The sequence below is a fragment of the Phymastichus coffea genome, unplaced genomic scaffold (assembly GCF_024137745.1).
Source record: "Phymastichus coffea isolate CEN01 unplaced genomic scaffold, Cenicafe_Pcof_1.1 PCOF00005, whole genome shotgun sequence".
Classification (NCBI taxonomy): Eukaryota; Metazoa; Arthropoda; class Insecta; order Hymenoptera; family Eulophidae; genus Phymastichus; species Phymastichus coffea.
This window is the reverse complement of record NW_026706816.1, coordinates 8,105,031-8,125,482: the sequence shown is the minus strand read 5'-3', so window position 1 is coordinate 8,125,482 and position 20,452 is coordinate 8,105,031. Positions and strand designations below refer to the sequence as shown.

The following is a 20,452-nucleotide window of genomic DNA, read 5'->3' as shown; positions in this document are numbered from 1 at the left end:
AATCTCTACACAATCTTACTTTAATTGGCTGGATTGGTACACCATCTTACCTTGACTGGTTAGATGTCTAAATAATTTTGCCTTACTTAGTTGAATTATAAATCAATGCATATACGCATACATGCGTGCGCGTGAGCTCAGACCTTTCCTAAGGGCTGTAAGATCTTGCAGCTGGTGAGAAGGGTTAAGCGTTCAACTTAAGTAGCCAGGGCTAAGGATTTTATGTTATGTGAGATAATTGATACTGATGTAAGCAGTTAGTTGTGAGTAAGGGCCGTTAGCTGCTAAGGTCAGAGCGAACCAATAAGCAACTCAACACATGCTTGGATGAGGTAGAGGAAAATTACTTATATCACAATCTATGTATATATACTTTAACTTCAACATTACGATAACTCAAAACTTTGCAAGATGTTAAAAAAATCTTTCAAATTAAGGTTGTATCGTTAAACGAGGGTCTGTCCAGGATTACCTTTCTCTAACTTAACCAGGAATTTTATTTTCGAGGTCATTTCAAGGTCAACTTGAACTTTTTTAAATAGAGACTTCTATTTTAGATCCTGGATTCTAATACGTACAGCGGGAAATTCGACATACAAATGAGCTAATATACGTTGGGACCGGAAGATTCTGCGAGGTCATTTTAAGGTCCATTTTTTTGAGCTTGCGTACTATGATATAAATCATTTTATATACAGGGTGTCTCAGACCACCCGTCCACCCCCCAAAGTGTGCCGAAAAAGTTTTTTTTTCAAAAATTGATAACGTAATTATATATAAATCGAGTACGCTCTATCGATTGGACGTAAAATCTACTTCCGGTTCCAACCGGAATAGGCCTATTCAGACCGGAAGTGCATGGAAATCTATTTTTTTAAATGGAACATGCATACTTTTTTTTCAGTTTCAGGTTCTACGGTAAAAAATACGAAAATTTCATAAGAAGAATTTTTTGAAAAAAGTTGATATTTGACCTCTAATTGACGTCTGAAGTCTGCAATCCACCAGTTCGTACTCAAGATGCGAATATGCACGTTTTAACAATGGAATAGGATAATGTGGCTCCTCTAAGAGGTTTTCGGGGTCGCTGAGTCCGAATCCAAGGTGAGTTTGATCTTATCAGGTCATTTTGAGGTCAATTCAAGGTCATTCAGAGGTAAAACAAAAAAAAATATTAGATTTATCAAGAATGAAGTACTTTTATTATTTTAGCCTTAATATTACAAAAATATGAATCTCGTCGTTTTTTCATTTATTCTTGTTATTATTAATCTATGTATTTACATAGCATACTTTTATGAAATTAGGGGAAATGAAATTCCAAAACAAATTAGTTTAGCGAGATAAAAATCTTTATTCTCAAAACGTAATAGATTTCGTTGCAGTAGCAACATTTGTTTATAATAAAATAAATAATGATAATTTGTTTTATTAGAACCTAACATAATGAAAATTTTTATAACATAATTAGATTTTATCTTCTATTGTTCTGTAAATAAAATTTTTTTATGAATAACGCTGAATTAACTGTGCGAAAATAGACGGTAAAGATTTGACAAAAACTTTAATGTTCAAAATGCGCTCCGCCTTGAAAAATACATGCTTAAACTCTTCTTTGGAAATTATCAACAGCTCTTCTGATTTCTGCTCCCTGCTGCGACCGAATTGCATCCGTGATTCTATTCTATTCTACTCGTGATTCTAACGAAATCTATTATGTTTTGAGAATAAAAATTTTTATCTCGCTAAACTAATTTGTTTTGGAATTTCATTTCCCCTAATTTCATAAAAGTATGCTATGTAAATACATAGATTAATAATAACAAGAATAAATGAAAAAACGACGAACTTCATATTTTTGTAATATTAAGGCTAAAATTTTAAAAGTACTTCATTCTTGATAAATCTAATATTTTTTTTTGTTTTACCTCTGAATGACCTTGAATTGATCTCAAAATGACCTGATAAGATCAAACTCACCTTGGATTCGGACTCAGCGACTCCGAAAACCTCTTAGAGGAGCCACATTATCCTATTCCATTGTTAAATCGTGCATATTCGTAGCTTGAGTACGAACTGGTGGATTACAGACTTCAGACGTCAATTAGATGGTCAAATATCAACTTTTTTCAAAAAATTCTTCTTATGAAATTTTCGTATTTTTTACCGTAGAATCTGAATCTGAAAAAATAAGTATGCATGTTCCATTTAAAAAAAATGGATTTTCATGCACTTCCGGTCTGAATAGGCCATTTCCGGTTGGAACCGGAAGTTGATTTTACGTCCAATCGATAGAGCGTACTCGATTTATATATAATTGCGTTATCAATTTTTGAAAAAAAAAAACTTTTTCGGCACACTTTGGGGGGTGGACGGGTGGTCTGAGACACCCTGTATATATAAAAAATGGGGGGGCAACCTTTCTGTGAAATCCGATTTTACCTTGAGATTTATTTTCAAGGACATTTGAAGGTCAAAGTAATTTTTTGAATAGGAACCCATATTTTTGATCCTGGATTCGGAAAGAGCGGAAAATTCTACGTTTAGATAACGTATTATGTGTGGGGTTCGGTTTACCCCCCCCCCTCGCCTAAGGTCATGTAGGGGTCAAATTTATGATTTTCTTCATCTATGCACAGCGATGATCGGGCAAGGGTAAGGTTAATTGTAATAACCCAATAACTCCAATACCCAAGAACTAGATAACCCCAATAACCCGATAACCCCAATAATTCAATAACCCCAATATCCCAAAATAATTGTAAGGTCAAACAAAAGTGACCTTGAGCTTAAACTTCAGGTTGATTTTCAAAGTCGACTTCATGTATTCAAAGCCTTCATGAGAAGTGTCATTTTCCAATTTGTTGGATAACATGTTATTTCCGTGCTTTTTTCTGGTGTGATTCCGGACAAGCTTACAAAGTTTCAACTAAATTGTTTAATAACACTTTTTTAGTATTGTTTATGACAATAGTGATTCGCGAACAGTCCTTCTCAGGATAGTTCAAGTGTAATTTTCTTAGTCGACTTAAAAGGAGGGGATATGCCGGATTATTCGAGAAACGAAATTGTTGATATCCTTTTGTCTCTCGGCGCATGTAAAGGCCGATATCGTGCTGTGGCAAGGTATTACCCGCAGCACCCGGCTAGGTAATCAATACCTTGCCTTCATTGGTTGGGTAATCGATACCTTACCTTCATTGGCTGAGTAATCAATACCTTATTAACCTCACCCTTGCCCCGGTGGGATGGGGGGTGAACCGCTCCCCCAACATAATACTTTATCTAAACGTAGAATTTCCCGTTGTTTTCGAATCCGGGATAAAAAATGGGGATCCTTATTCAAAATATCTCTTGGTTGTTGGGTTATTGGGGTTATTGGGGTTATCGAGTTATTGGGTATTGGAGTTATTGGGTTATTACAATTAACCTTACCCTTGCCCGAACATCCCTGTGCATAGATGAAGAAAATCATAAATTTAACCCCTACATGACCTTATGCGAAGGGGGGGAGGGTAACCAAACCCCACACATAATACGTTATCTAAACGTAGAATTTTCCGCTCTTTCCAAATCCGGGATCAAAAATATGGGTTCCTATTCAAAAAATTACTTTGACCTTCAAATGACCTTGAAAATAAATCTCAAGGTCAAATCGGATTTCACAGAAAGGTGCTCACATTGTCCCAAACAACTATTGTCTGAACAACTTTTTTGTACAACGCCAACCGTCGAAAATTTCGGGGTGGTTCCTTTAAAATGGGACACCCTGTATATGTGTGTGTGTGTGTGTAAAATATATATACCTAGAATAGAATATTTATAGAATATATATTCTATATATATATGCCTGTTTAATACTTTTTGATCCCAACCATGGGCACGTGGGTAAACGATTCAATGCTGATTTTTTTCAAAAATAAACATGACAAAATATGACTTTCTGAATTTTTTTTCCGATTTTTAGAGCTGGATTTCGAGAACTTTTCAAAATCCAAAAATCAAGTAAAATATTAGTAAAAAGCTCATTCTCTTTGTTTTTCCAAGCTCTTTATTTATATCATAAGAAATTAGTTTATATGATCAGAGAACTTGTAAACTGTTTGTGACGTATATCATGTTTTTTCAAATTTCGCTCAACTTCAAAGCTCTGTAAGAAATTCAATTTTCAATATTTTGGAACCTTTAAATCTGAGTAGATAAGCAATATATGTTCTGGAATACAAAGGAGCCGACAAAGGATGCCTCCAATATATAAGGGATATGTGTATGTCCTGGGACACAAAGAGGCCGTCCGATGAAGGGATTGAGTTTTCGCGATTATTTGACACCTGTTTGTCTGCCAGTGGGTCCTTCGACAGAGTGCCCCCCCCAACCACCCGCCCTCCTACAGAGGTTATTAAGATAGGAACTGTAGAAGTAGGGTGTTTGGTAAGCTATATGATGGTCTTTCTCTCACCCTCCCTCCCTCTCTCTCACTCTCCTCCGACAGTAGGGCACTCAGTAAACATATTTATAGTAAATATTTATAAATTTTATATTTTAAATTTATATATTTATAAACATATTTATAGTAAACATATGCTGGCTAGGTGCAAGTTCTCGGAGAGGGGGTAGCGTCTCTAGCTGCTTGCTAGGCGCATACCCTGTATAGTGTGGATGCTGCTTTCTCCCTCTCCCCCCCCCCCTCTCTCTCTCTCCCTATATATATATATATATATATATATATTGTAACGGGGGGATAAATCTGCAAAAATTGAGAAATTTATTTAAGAACAAACTCCCACGATGCAGAGCAAACCGCCGCTGCGTTAACACGTATGTTAATACGGTGATCAGCCGTAATTGTTGATGTTAGAAAAAAACGATCAACTGCCTCTGGTCCTGATTTATCAGCTGCGCTGCCTCGTACCGCCTTTCTTCTGCAAATCTGCTGCTTTCGAAACGCCGCAATCTGTTTATCACCTTGATGCATTCGCGCGCGTAATTAATCTGTATAAAATGATTATTCGGCGAGAAAAACTGTAAAAACAAAATTCGGCGATATCCACTCCAATCAACAGCTGAGACGTAACTGCTAATTTAAAAGATCTCTCTCTCAATACTTAGAACTAACGCGCGAAAATCAAAATCGCGAACGGTTCGATTAATTGAATCGACTACCGTTGTAATATATATATTTAACGTCGCTCTATTTATGCTCCATTCGTGCTAATCAGCGACGGAGGCTTGCAACGTGTTTGAGAACAAAGCACATGAAACTTTTTTCAGTGGTGCTTGTATCAATCAGCAAGGACTGGGAATCGAACCCGGGCCTACCGAGTGCGAGCCCGTCGCCCTACCGACCGAGCCATTGCAGGCCTCAAAAAAAAAAAAATATATATATATATAAGCAAGCGCTATAGTAGTCTTATTCGATTTCATGAACTTTTCGACCTCGTAGTTAATGTTATTCGAATATTAATTAGTAGAACTCATAAAATTTTCATTTAATTATTAATTTATTGTTCAATTATCCATTGAATACGGAACAGTCTGTCTATAATCTTTATTTTCAGTAGTCGACATAGCTATTATGAAATATTGAGTTGAATTTTTATATGTAATACTGTCAACTTCATCGATATCTTCCATTTCAGATTGCTTCCGTTTAGCTTTTATCCATAAAAACAATCTGTGCATCTGTAATGGCACATACAAAGTTAGCTGGTTTATTGTAACGATATGTGCACATCGTTTCTAATGGGAAAGGTAACCACTCTTAATGGTGTACATCTCATGTCGCTTTCAAGATTTTAAATTTTTCTATAAAAGGAAAAAAGTTTCTAATTAATGATGATTTCAATTTCTAACAAAAAAATAATAATTTTTATACTTACTTTTCAGGTAATATTTTTTGTAACCATTGTTTCTTTTTCATAAATATTTCTAGAATTATGTAAATGATTGTTTAATACACGTGGTACAATACGGTCGTATAATATTAAACAGTAGGCTGCAGTATCTTGAGGAAAATCAGTCCGAGTTTCAAATTCTAGGCGAACATCGACTGGTGCGCTGTTTAATGTTTCATTTTGTTTCGAGCAGTCTATAACTATTAACGGCACTTTATTAATGAAATCTTTGTTATTGAGTAACGGCTCGTTTTCTTTACCATAGTAAGTATTTTGAAAATTGGTATACATATCGTAGAGAACAGCATACTGACTTTGATCGATATTCAAATTGAGATTTCCATACGGATAGCATTGTGAATTGAGGAATAGCTTCATATTACTAATATTACAATGATCAAAATTACTAGAATTAATACTCGCTGAACTTTTACGATTAGTTTGAAAAGCTAAAATAACAAAGCGAAGCTTTTCCAATTGATTGGAAGTCTTAACACTCCAAACATGCTTTGATGTACGTGGTAATTTTGGATACTCATACATTTCCCAAGTACGATAACTCATTGTAATCGCACGATCTCGTCCAATCTGATTGAGTAATTTGATTTTTTCTTTGTCTGCAACTATAACATATGGCATCAATTATTCAACTTTAGTTAAAGTAATTTTTGATTTTTCTGAAGCAGTAGGATTCCCTACTTAAAATAGCATTCAAATCATCTCTTGATCTTGTGAGAATAAGTTCATGCTTGACATTGACTACAATTTTCCGATAATCTTCAACAAAGCCCATCAACATACTGAAAAGGATAGTCACATCAAAATAACCTAGAGAATTACATATCAAAACTTCATTATTATCACCATTCCATCCAGCATTTTCAGCGGTAGAGCTCTGATATGGACTGAGTGAAAGCCAACTTTTCACGAGGCTCGTTAAGCCTACATTTTTCACTTTATCAATTTCAATAACATTTATTTCATATCGTATTTTCTTAAACAAATAAAAGAATATGCGGCTTGGTCAACCGACCACAAATATGAATCATACTGCGTGATGGAAGCAGAGATAAATCTTGATGTTGAATTGCTATATGTATTTCATAGCTATGATTCAAATATGATAACACAGGCACACAAAAAAACCAAGTCTCTGATATTTGAACGCGACACATATATTCCCATGTAATTTGATCCTCTGATCAGGAATCCGCGGTCCAATTGACCCCATGACGTCTGGGTAAAGGGCATTTGAAGGTCAAAAGTGTTTATTTTGGAAATAATGCATTTTTGACTGCAGATTCTGAAAGAACGGAAAATTTTACGTCCAAAACTGTATTTTTTTAATTTTTTTAATATGATCCAAAGGTCATTTCAAGGTCATTATAAGTGGTGATGTGGAGAATCAATTTAATCACTGCAAAAATACGAAAATATGATTTCCTTTACCTAAACTACTGTGGTAATATATTTTGGTGGTTGCTGGATCAGAATACGAGGTCTTTTTGACCCCATCACACCTGGGTCAAGGGCATTTGAAGGTCGAAATTAGGAAAAATATCGTTTTAGTGGAATAAACTACTTATCATAATGTTTTTTGGTTCGCTGAATTCGAATTTGAGGTCGGTTTGATCTTAAGCTGTGAAGGTCAAGGTCATTTTAAGGTCAAACTTGTTTATTTTGAAAAAAAACTGCATTTTTGACTCCAGATTCTGAAAGAACGGAGTAGTATCTATCAATAATACCTATCTTGTGTCAGCACCCAGGGCACCTCCACGTGGTGACGGCGGAAACAACGTTTGTTTTTCGGCTAAGCCCTGGGGTGAAGGCATGGCTTGCACAGGAAAGTCTACGATGCAGGGTCTTGGATGCCCAGTATCGGCGGTTGGTCAGGGTGAGCAAGCGGGCCCGCAATCGTCGTCATCAAGTGACCGCAGCTCTTTACTAGTTGATGACTTGGCTAATAAGGAGTATGATGCTACAAGAAGAATTGAAGATGCTGCAAGCCACTTTTTTGGCACTGATAAAAATGTTTTTTGTTACGTTTGTGGGAAATATGAAGTAAGCAAATATCGTAGGTCAATGAATAAAAAATGTACAGATATATATGAGAAATGTTATAAAAAAGAACTTTCTCTTCAAAATTCAACGTTTGCTCCAGAAACTATTCGCTGCTCTTGTTTTAATATGCTTATCCGATGGGATAAAACCAGAAATGATAAAATTTTGAAATATACTTCACCAGTAATATGGTCAATACCTGAATCCGAGAAAGATTGTTATTTTTGCAATACCAATGTTAAAGGATTCAACGTTAAAACAAAGTCACGGATATCATACGCACTAGTATCTTCCGTTGTACCAGCAAAATCTAGGGTAGAGTGTGCTGACGAAAAAATGGATACGAGTCCATCAATGAATGAAGCTTCAACGAGTAAAGAAACTGATAGGGAGGAATGGTTTGACAGTGTAGAAGAATCTCTCGATAGCTCCGACCAAGATGATCATGAAGAAGAATATATTCCAAAATTGAGGGAGGAAAAAAATAAACCTGTAAAACTATTCAATCAAGAAAGTTTAAGTAATTTTATCAGGGATATGGGGCTTCCTAAAGATGCTTCTGAATACATGGCCGCTGTGTTGAAAAATCGAGGAACGGGGAACGAAGTCCTCAGTCTACAGAAATAGAGAAAAAGAATTCCGATAATATTTCAAGAAAGACGAAGAAGGCACTCTGGTATATTGCACAGATGTTTTAGGTTTGATGAACGAAATCAAAGAAGGTATATTTATGTTCCTGAAGAATGGAGATTGTTTATAGATTCCTCAAAACGGAGTCTGAAGGCAGTGCTTCTCAATAATGGAAATGGGTGCGCAAGTCTACCTTTAGCGCACTCAACGCAATTGAAAGAAAGTTACGAAAATGTGGAATACGTATTGGATAAAATACGATATAAAGAACATAATTGGCAGATTTGTGTCGATCTAAAAATAATAACGATTCTTCTTGGTCAACAGTCAGGATTTACAAAGTATCCCTGCTTCCTATGTTTATGGGATAGTAGAGATCGCGAAAACCATTATGTAAAAAAAAATTGGCAATCAAGAGCACAACTAGTTCCTGGAAGTTACAATATACTGAAACTGCCTTTACTTGATCCCTCAAAAGTTTTACTTCCGCCTCTTCACATAAAACTTGGGCTGATGAAACAGTTTGTCAAAGCGTTGGATAAAGGTGAAAAATGTTTTAAGTACTTCGTGGAGCGATTCCCTCGATTAAGTGAAGCGAAATTGAAGGAAGGGATATTCGATGGACCTCAAATCCGTAAAATGTTTAACGATGAAAAATTCATTGATACCATGAATGACTTAGAGAAAGCTGTATGGCTCAGTTTCCGAAATGTTTGTCAGAACTTTTTGGGAAATAACAAAAGCGATGACTACAAAACTATTGTAGCAAATATGATAAGAAACTATAAGTGTTTGGGATGTTTGATGAGTCACAAAGTTCATTTCATGGATGTTCATCTTAGCTATTTCCCTGATAACTTGGGAGATTACAGCGAAGAACAAGGGGAACGGTTCCATCAAGATCTGAAAGAGGCTGAAACTAGATGGCAAGGGAAATGGGACGTAAATATGTTGGCGGACTACTGTTGGTTACTGAAAAGAGATCGAGTGTCAGATGATGAAGAAGATGACGAGAGCGCAAAAAGAATTAGAAATCCGCTACACAGATCCTTCGAAAGTAAAAGAAAGCGTTATAGAAGAAAAAACAATAGCTAAGTCTCATATTTATAGTTCTGCAGAGATTTAGTTCTTTTTTTACCTTGATGGGACGACCCTTATCTTGTCCTTGAGGAGACAGACGAACCTTGTATTCTGGTTCAACGATCACCAAAATGTATTACCGCAATAGGTGAAGGGAACCATATTTTCGTATTTCTGCATTCATCAAATTAATTCCCCACATCACCACTTATAATGACCTTGAAATGACCTTTGGATCATATTAAAAAAATAAAAAAAATACAGTTTTGGACGTAAAATTTTTCGTTCTTTCAGAATCTGCAGTCAAAAATGCATTATTTCTAAAATAAACACGTTTGACCTTCAAATGACCTTGACCTTTACTACTTGAGGTCAAACCGACCTCGAATTATTATTCAGCGACCCAAAAAACATAAAGATTAGTCATTTTTTTCAACTCAAATGTGTGTGTTCAATTTTGACCTTCAAATGCCCTTGACCCAGACGTCATGGGGTCAATTGGACCGCGGATTCGTGATCAGAGGATCAAATTATATGGGAATATATGTGTCGCGTTCAAATATCAGAGACTTGGTTTTTTTTGTGTGCCTGTGTAATGAATAAGGCTGATGCGCATGAACTTCATAATGAGCTATAGACTCATCGAAAGCGACACCTGAATGAACGTCTAGAATTCCCTCAATATTGTTGTTGTTTTATACAGCACACTAATATGCACAGTATTTTCTTCTACGATTTTTGACGACTTTTAGTCTCAAGCTTTTCAGGAATTGAATGTTCTGAGGTGTGAGTGACCTGATAGCTCGTTGTTGACTGGTTGCTGATTGACATTTTTGTCTTTTAATATAGCCTCGACCGGTCTTTATATTGTAAATGATACCCATTACTAAGATATGGCCTTAATATGGTCTTGCTCAACTATACGAATTTGAAAATGATCAATACTCCTCACAGGCACTGGAAGGTAAATAAGAGGGAACTTCTATAATGTTATATCCAGGTGGGACTGTTGGGAAAAATTCATATATAGTATGTACTTTGCGATCGTTTATGTAACAGCCGTTAAGAAAGTATCGTTTAGTAATATTACACTGTACATGTAAAGCGTTGACTTTGAGAATAGTGACGGGTAAGTCAGAACTATGTGTTTCGTTTTCAACGAGCGTGCGTTTAGTGAAGCCTAAAATTGATCCAATAGAATCTTCTGGTTCAAAATGTATTTTTTGACTGCACTGAATGATACTACGTAAAGTATTATTATTTGATTTCAGGCTAAACGATATACCTTTAGGTGTTAATGCTTCTTTGAGAAAGCTTTCAATATCTTCTATTTCGTAGCTACCAACCGGTAAAGTAATAGCTTCTTAACCTTCAATGTAAAATTTATTATAACCAAAGTCAATGTTTGGTATTAAATTAAATGTTAATAGCTCAACTAGACCAACAACGTATTTTTTGTTTGGTATCAATTCGATCGGTGGAAAATAATATGTTTCGAGTGCGGATAATGTTCCCGAGAATCTCAATGTCAGTGTATTCTCCATGACAGCTTCATATCAAATGATAGTTATTCTTGGAATGAGTATTTTTATACTAGTCGTTTCTTCTATAGTTTGTTTAAAAGAAATTTGAGATTACGATGGCCGCAATTGTATATATTAAAATCTTGATATTTAATATAATTATACATGATTCTAATAACATTGAGATAAAGCAATAGATCTATAGGCGGTTGTAGATTACCAAAACTATCAAAATAAATAACCTTATCACCTTTCTTTTTACATGCTATCCAATGAGTACCTGGTCCACGTTTATCATCAAAATTTACAATAGCTGTCTCTTGATATCGCGGTACATTGGCTGGTAGAGCATCACGCTTGAAAATACCTTGGAAATTTGCAATTTTTAGTATTTCAGCATATTTTTTTATATCATGATCTATCAGTGATCGATTAGGTAAAGTTACTTCGAGCTTTCCCACTTGAATATAGTTTCGGATAAAGACCATAACCTTTACGATGTGGTTTCAAATAAAGTCCTTTACCAATAACAATAGCGTCCATGGTTTTATTGTGTCTATGAGCTTCTTTCATTTAATTTTGAGCGACCTTAGCACTGTTAACAGATTTTGCTATTGAAGCAGCTCCTCCAGCTAGAGCTCCAGTGGCGCTCAAAGCGGCAAATAATAGAATTAGAATAGGAAGAGCTTCACCCACTTTACTAGGAATTGGTAGAATACGAGGTATAGCCGATCGAATGACGAAGAGTGATTTATTACTAGGTACAACACTTTTTGAGGCAGCATTAACAACTTTTTTCAATGTAATTGATAGATTTTTACTTTTTACATGTGTCTTTCGTCGGTGTCGTTTTTGTTGTTGTTGACGATTTTTTAATTCCTTGCCTCGTTTCTTGCCTCGTTTTAAAATTTTAACACCCATACCAAGTTTACTCTTAACTTTCATTATGTTGGCTACAGCAAACGCAGCAACTTTCTCTCCAAAACTACTATCTTTCGCTTGCACTCGCCTCAATGTTCTCTCGATTCTGAGAATAAGCTATATTTTGATCTTTACAAACAGCATTTAGCGGATTTTTTTCAGGATCACCACGAGTACGTCGTTTTTTCAATTTAGTTCCTGGTCCACAATACTAATAACCAGGCAAATGAGCTTCGAATGGTAAGTTATTAATGATCTTATTCACTAAGCCAGCGTCACCAGTCCTTCTTTTGTGACAAATGATCATACCTCATCAGAAGACAAAGTCTTAATGAAACTAAAAAATATATAAACAGTCTTTTTATAGTTAGTAGTCTCATTCATCGTTCGATCGGTGGCTAGAAAACAATATGGACTTCAAAGAACAACCACTTAAGTTGCAAGTCATAAATTTTGATAGCGTGATTGAAACGGAAAAACGAGAAAAAAGACATGGCGAACTACTACCTGACAGTATACGAGCAGTTTTCTGTAGTCCTAGTAACTGTGAGAAAACTAACCATTTGCTAACACTAATCACACATTCTAATGAACTTAGATTCAAAAACGTTTATGTTTATTCAAAGTCCTTTAATCAACCAAAGTATAAATTTTAAAAAGATTTATATTGGAACCGATTGATGGTATATAGTTTTATGCATTCAGCAAGCATGAGGCAGATGTTTCACCGGATAAATCTCATCCAAATTCCATCATGATTTTTGACGATATAACCACTGAAAAGCAGGACAACGTGAGAGCATTCTTGTGTATGGGAAAACATGAAAAATTAGATAGTTTCTATGTCTGTCAATCATCAATTCCTCTGTCAATCATACGATCGCATACCGAAGCATCTCATTCGAGATAATGTGAATTTACTAGTTTTGTTTCGACAAGATGACGTGAATATTAAACATATTTACGACAATCATGTTAACTCAGATATGACTTTTAAGTAGTTTAAAGTAATTTGTTCAAAATGTTGGAGAGACCATAATCATGAATTTTTAGTTATTGATAGAGATAGACCAATCAATCATGGACGGTATAGAAAAGGATTTTATTCTTTTGCTCTAAATATAGCGGAGTGAACGAATGAAAATTATTTCACTTTAGAAATTACAAACGTCAACATGGCTAATTTTGAAAATGAAAAGAAGGTGCTCAAGCAATTATCTGGGGCTCGTAATGCCATCAGACGTAAGTATCAACTAATACAACCAGATATGACACAAAAAAAACATTGATATACCTCAAGTGGAATCCTTCTCAAGAGGAATCCACCCCGGGTTCCGATCGGGTGAAAACCCCGGTGGCCACGGGCAGCGGCACGGATTTTGAGCGCCGCACTTTGTGCACAGGAATGGGGAGAACGATACGAAAAAACGACATGAACCTACTGAACTTACCGAGAAGACAGAGGATGGATAGTGTGTCAAGTGGCGGCAGCGGGGTGAGCTACATCTCTGCCGCTGACAGCAAGAACCGACGACAGAATGAGCACCCACAATAACAAACGACACACGGGACGTAACGGAACTTCTGTGGCTTATACAAGAGACGGCGACGAAAATGGCCAAGGCAGCAAACATACAAAAGAACATGAACATTTCAGTGAAGACGGGAATTAAGACAATTCTCGAGACTGTGGACATCGCGCTGCACAAGCGATCAGACACAGTTTCGGGAAGGCGTTCCCAAGACAACAACAATACAGACAGGACAGCGGCGAATAACGAAGAAACGCCACGGACGAAACGAAAACGGTCGCCGATCGGAACCACGTCGGAGCCCTCACAAAAGAGGCCACCGACGACGGAACAGACCAAGGACTGGCTGACGGTAACACGAAAACGATCAGACAAGACAAAAAAGAAAACGGACGTAAAGAATTGGTCTGACAGAGGCGGACCGGCCCACCGGAAAAGGGGTCTGACTGTCCTGATAAGGCCGAGCACAGACACGACGTACTCCGATATAGTACGGAAAATACGGACGACGATCGATCCGAAGGAGAGCCACGTGCAGGTGACAACCCTGAGGAAGACGAAGAACGGCTTATGTCTTCTAAAGCTACAGGTAGACGCCGACAAGCCGGACGGACGTGAGATGTTTGGACGACAGATCCAAGAATGATCGGGGAAGCGGGCAGTGTCAGGGCCATGACCTCCAAGGTCCGATTGAAGATCATCATCACTCCGAAAGACGTGTCGGACGCGCTCAGACGAGAAACGGGACGAGATACGGACATTCGAGTCCACATTTTCGGTCCAAACCGAACTGAGCAGTATATGGCGGTCTGCGAATTAGAATCGCGGGAAGCCGATGCATTGCTTCGGCGTGGTCGGATCGGAATTGGCTGGGTGCATTGCCGCGTTCGGAAACGACAGACGGTAATAAAATGTTACAGATGCCTGGGCTTCGGCCATGTGAAAGCTGAATGCACAGGTAAGGACAGGACGAAATGCTGCCGCAAGTGTGGCATATCCGGACACTACGCGACGGAATGCCAAAACAAGCCGGTCTGCTCACTGCGCTCCGAGGCCGGGCACAGGGACGTCGCCCACCTCACCGGAGGTGGCAGGTGCACCGTGTTCCAGGCCGCGCTGCAGGAGTGCAGGGGACGGGCCAGGGGACGGACCGAATAATGCAGGGAAACCTGAAACAAAGTAGGACTGCAGACATGCTCCTACCTCAGATAGCCGACGAATATGACGTGGACATCCTGATTCTGAGTGAACCATACAGGAGAAGGACGACCCAGATATACATTACAAACGAGACAGAGACAACTGCTATTTGGTTATGGGGTGGCACCCAATCTAGAGTCTCCAATCGCGGTGTCGGGGACGACTAAGTCTGGGTCACAGTTGGTGGAAAACCCTGGGAAACTGGCTACAAGATCCTGACCGGGAAACTAGAGGCCCGAGTTTCACCGGAACTTAAAGATGCCGAAACAGCAGAATGGATTGTTGACGGATTGTTTCCGATGCATCCGATTAGGACAAACGTGATGGATGACGTGGACGCACAAATGCCCTCCGCCTTTGCCGCTGAGGAGCTCATCAGAGCAACGAATGAGATGAAGACGGGTAAGGCACCGGGACCGGACGGAGTACCATCCGAGATCCTCCGGCTTGTGGCTCGTCTACGGCCGGAGATACTTTTCGACCTGTACAACACGTGTTTGACGACAGGAACGTTCAGCGATCGGTGGAAAGTGGCAAGGCTCGTTCTTATACCAAAAGGTAGGAGCGATCCTGGCACGCCTTCGGCTTACCGACCGTTGAGTTTACTTGACACAACTGGTAAACTCTTTGAACAATTACTGAGACCGAGACTGATGGATGCGATACAGACCGGAGGGGGTTTATCAGATTTGTAGTTCGGTTTTAGGAGGGGTCGATCGACGATTGGAGCGATTCAAAAGGTGGTCGACTCTTTCCTGGAACTAGACAGACACTGCCACGCAGCGCGACCTATAGTGTTGCTGGCGACGCTCGACATTAGGAATGCTTTTAACTCGGCCAGGTGGAAGGATATCTTGGAGGCGCTGAAAAGCAACTTCGGGATCCCGTCATACCTGCTTTGGGTTGTGGAGGATTACCTAAAAAACAGACGGATAACGTACGAGACGGTCGAAGGACAAGTAACGAGACAGATCACCGCTGAGGTGGCCCAGGAGTCGATACTGGGACCTGACTTCTGGAATAGTTTATACGATAGCTTGTTTGGGCTTGGGATGCCGCTCGGAGTTACCCTCGTCGCCTACGTTGTTGACGTGGTGGCGGCAATTACGGAGAGATCCCCCGAGCTGGCGGAGCTGGCATTGAACCAAACCATAAGACGAGTCGGACGATGGATGATAGAGCACGGACTACAACTCGCAACGGAAAAAACGGAACTGATGTTTCTCACGAGAAGACGTATACAGACGATACTGACATGAGGGTTGGAACATGCGAGATGGAGACCAAGAGGGAAGTGAAGTAGCTCGGGGTAACCCTGGATACGAAGATGACCTTCTGGCCTCATATACAGAAAACAACGCGGAAAGCGGCAGAGAGGATAGCATCCTTGAGTCGCCTGATGGCAAATACGACGGGACCGAGATCGGGAAAACGACGACTGTTAATGGCGACAGCTCACTCGATCTTTCTATACGGCGCGGAAATATGGGCAGACTCTCTGAAGACAAAAAAATACTGTAAGTCGATGATGATGGTACAAAGAAAGGGGCACTGCGAATCGCTTGCTCTTACCGAACATTCTCTGCGCAGGCTGTTTTGATGGTGGCTGGCGTAATACCCGTGGATCTTCTGGCCTTTGAACGCAAAAGGATCTACGGGAGCAGCGTGGACATGAGACGAAAGAACGCGGTAATCGCTGAGCGCGACAGGACAATTGACAGTTGGCAGGGCCGATGGACAGAGGAACGAGGTGTTAACTGAACGAGACGAATTATACGGGACTTGAGGCTGTGTCTCGGAAGGAAATTTGGTGATGTAAATTTCGACGTCACCCAGCTCTTGACGGGCCACGGATACTTCCGACGGTACCTTTGCAATATGAACAGACTACGAACACCCGACTGTAAGTACTGTGAACAGGAACGAGACGACGCGGAACACACGTTTTTCGCTTGTGACTGCTGGACAAGACTCAGACAGGAACTGGAAGAAACGGTCGGCAGCATCACCCCCGATAAAATCGTAGCTCTGATGCTGCGTGAACTCGAATGGTGGCGCTTGGTCGCTACCTATACAGAAACTATACTGAGACGTAAGAACGCGGACGGCTGCCTGACAGATGACTGAGCAGACGAAGTGACGTGACGTAACGAGATGCGGAAGAACGATACGGACGGACGAACACAGACAGAACCTCCAGTCAGAAGTAATATCAATATAGTCCCTGGCTGGGGGAAGGACACCAAGGAGATGGTGATTTAGTGGGTAGGCTTATTTTTTTCTTTTCGGGGAGTCCCACATAATCCTTCTGTCAGAAAGACTAAGAGGAATCCCCAAAAAGGATTCCGCAACTCCTTGTAAAAAAAAAAATAATAATAAGAAAAAGCATAATTGCAATAGCAATAATAAAAGTAATACTGATAATAGCAATGATAATGAAAAATAATAATAATAATGAGAATAATATTTATTATTGAATTTAAATTTTTTGATAAATTCATATGTATAATTATTTATGATGATCATTTAAAATATATATGTATAATTTATGACAAAACGCAAAAGAGGTTGATGAACTAATTTTATTAGCTATGTTTTTTCATTTGCAAAAAAGTGTGGACTTTTTGAATTTATAAAATTATATAATTATGAAATTTATGAAATACTTTATAATTTATGAAATTACTTTTGAAATTATGCTAATTTATAAAATTAGAAAAATAAATAATCTTTGATTGAAACATAAAATGAGACGTTATTTGTTACATTCAAAATTATTGAATAAAATATCGGTAATATGTCTATACTCGTGTCTACGGTAAAGTACAGGCCTTCGGCCTGTCTGAAGGTTGGGGGTTTGGAGTCGTTTGGTTAAAAAGCAGATCCATTTAGCCTATTTTTTGCAAGGAGGTTTAGGGTTTAAGGCTCTTTAGTTCACATGTACAGGCTACAAAGATCACACATTTGTAAACAAGTTTTTATGAAAGTTAAAATTTCTTTTCGACATTTTCGTCCACCACATTGGTTCTGCCATTTTAAATTTTCAAAATCTGATATCAGATTTGTAAAGAGCGATCTCGAAAACCCCTATATACAAACCTTCTATAAAATATTATGGATTGAAGTATACTTATAGCTATTTTGTGTTAAGATTGGTTTACCCCCCTTAGGAGTAATATTTCTTAGAACACCGAAAGACGTTAATTAAATTTTATTAGTATGGATGTTTAAACATTTTTTACAATTTTTTTTAGTCGGTTTAAATTTTTTTATTATAAAATTATGCCAAAAAATATATGTTTTCAACCCCTAAAAAATAAGGGATATCTATTAGGTAGGCTACCCTTATTCATCAAATCACCATAAAATACTTGCTCATTTTGTAAGAAATAACCTCCAATTTGTTTCACTGAAAAATATTAATTTTAAGCCGAGATATTAAAAAAAGCGTTTTTTGGGGGTTAACTTTAGGGGAGGTTTTTACCCCTTAAAAGTAAAAATTAGCCGATAAAAAAAATACGTGTCTCTTATTTTTTTATGTTCTACAATATGTATCAAAATCATCAAAATCGGTGACTTCGGGTTGGGTACCTTTCCTTGTAAGTCGAGATATAAAACTTTAAAGCATTATGTTTTTAGTCAACAGGGTGGCAAATGTCATTGAGCAGTACTGTACTAATATACGATAGTTGAAGTCGTAATGTTCTGAATATGACTATTTTATAATAAAATTATACAATGAGTTCTCTATGGTTTTTCGTTATATTTTTTGTTTATATATAAATTTTTTTTATTTTGAAATAAAAAGATTAATACTTGTTACGGGGTGGATTAACTAGTACAAAGGGAATTTATTGAAGCACAAACTCCCACGATGCAAAGCTAACCGCCGCTCCGTTAAACACGTATGGGTATACGTGTATTCGCCTTTACGTTTGATACTTTCGTTTCAGTGTCTTCTTTCTAACAGAGTTGAACTTACCTTAAGTAACCTGACTTGTGACACTCGATCTATCTTAAATAACCTAATGCTTAATCCGACTAATCTTCTAGATGAAATCGGTTTAATATTTAATCCGTGATAGATCTGTTAAATTATTAGGAAACGAAATGACGTAATGCGGCGAATTAAATTAATGTTTAATTCTAGAAAATTACAGTCTTTAATGGGTCTAATAGAATTTACAATTATTAATAATAATACGGGGAGAGAGAGAGAGAATTCAAACTTTGCCGTGAAATCTAACGCTCGGCGCGAATACAAAAAAATAACGATCGCGATAAACAAAATACTCTTGCTAGTATGTTGTCGCGCAATATAAAGGAGGTGCACCTACACTGCGGTGCAATTACAGTGATCAGCCGTAATTGTTCAAGTTAATTAAAGGTGCTCCTCGGATCAGAATCAGCTGCGCTGCCTCGCTCGTAAATATTTGCTGCTTTAGTTACTGCTGCTTTAAATATTGCTGCTGTGATGTTTCCTCGCTACACTCGCACGCATCAAACAATCCAAGAAAACTTTGTAAAAAATGGCGAAACACTGTGCAAAATAATTGGCGGTACTACACAACACTAAGTAACAGCTGAGGCTTAACTGAAAACTTTTAAACTCTAGCATCACGAGTGTACCGAATCGCGAACAGATCGATTAATCGAATCGACTACCGTTGCATACTATAATTAATTTCTTTATTTATAAATTTATTTATCAAAAAATTTATAATTGATTATTAAACTTACATAGTAATGACTGAGAAAAATATTTCAGTGTGATTGCCATATCTGCTCCAGCTGGAACTGGTGGTGTTAAATATACAAGTCTCTGATAATACTCATGTAGTGAGGCCAATTTCAATGTATCTAAATATAAATATATAATATATATAAATATATAATCTTTCTTCAAATTCGATATATGTAGTTGTAAAAAAGTTATGCAAATGAATTATTATGTATTTATTTAAAGAGTTGTTATTCATCATAAATGTAATAGAATTTAGAAATATATGCAGTAGATATCAGTTTCTTAAATTTAAATCAAGTGGTATCAATAATCATAATATCATATAATGGAATATCAAATAATCATGAAAATCTAGTTCCATAGCGCTCTAATAGTTTACGGTAGCTCCTGGAAGGCTCGTTCTATAACACATTTATAGAAATAGGTACATATTTTAATCTTTCTATTTAATCTTAATTATTAACAATTTTTTTAAATTTATCTTTATTTATGATACGGAATATAATCCATTTTGAATATAAATGATAATACATAATATAAAAAAATATAAAAATACGATGTAAATCCAAAAAAATAGTAACAATTTCACTAGAAGTATAAAATTAACAGATTAATAAGGTAATGATAAATTTAATTAGATATAAAAGTACAAAATACAAAAATAACATTAAACTAATAGTGAATATTTACGATGGGGAAGAAAACAGCAGTCAATTAAACGGGAATTAGCTATCGGAATTGAAAGACGTCTGATTTAACAGCTCTTTTCAATAATCTAACACTAATACAGTTACAGTGGCGCCCAATTAGTGGTTGCTGCGAACAAGCCTTTATGTTTCAGGTAAACGTAATCCGCGACGTTGTGAG

At 37.5% G+C, this 20,452-nt stretch overlaps 1 protein-coding gene across 1 annotated transcript in view; it reads right to left on the bottom strand.

Moving 5' to 3' along the window:
* LOC131667616 (protein unc-79 homolog) overlaps positions 1 to 20,452 on the bottom strand; it is a gene marked incomplete at its 3' end in the record, with an annotated part of 3,688,809 nt that overhangs the window by 3,494,669 nt on the left and 173,688 nt on the right. The window contains exon 2 of the mRNA XM_058941149.1: positions 19,582 to 19,701. Within this exon, the coding sequence (XP_058797132.1) occupies positions 19,582 to 19,701 (120 nt within the window). The remainder of the gene's footprint in view (positions 1 to 19,581; positions 19,702 to 20,452) is intronic.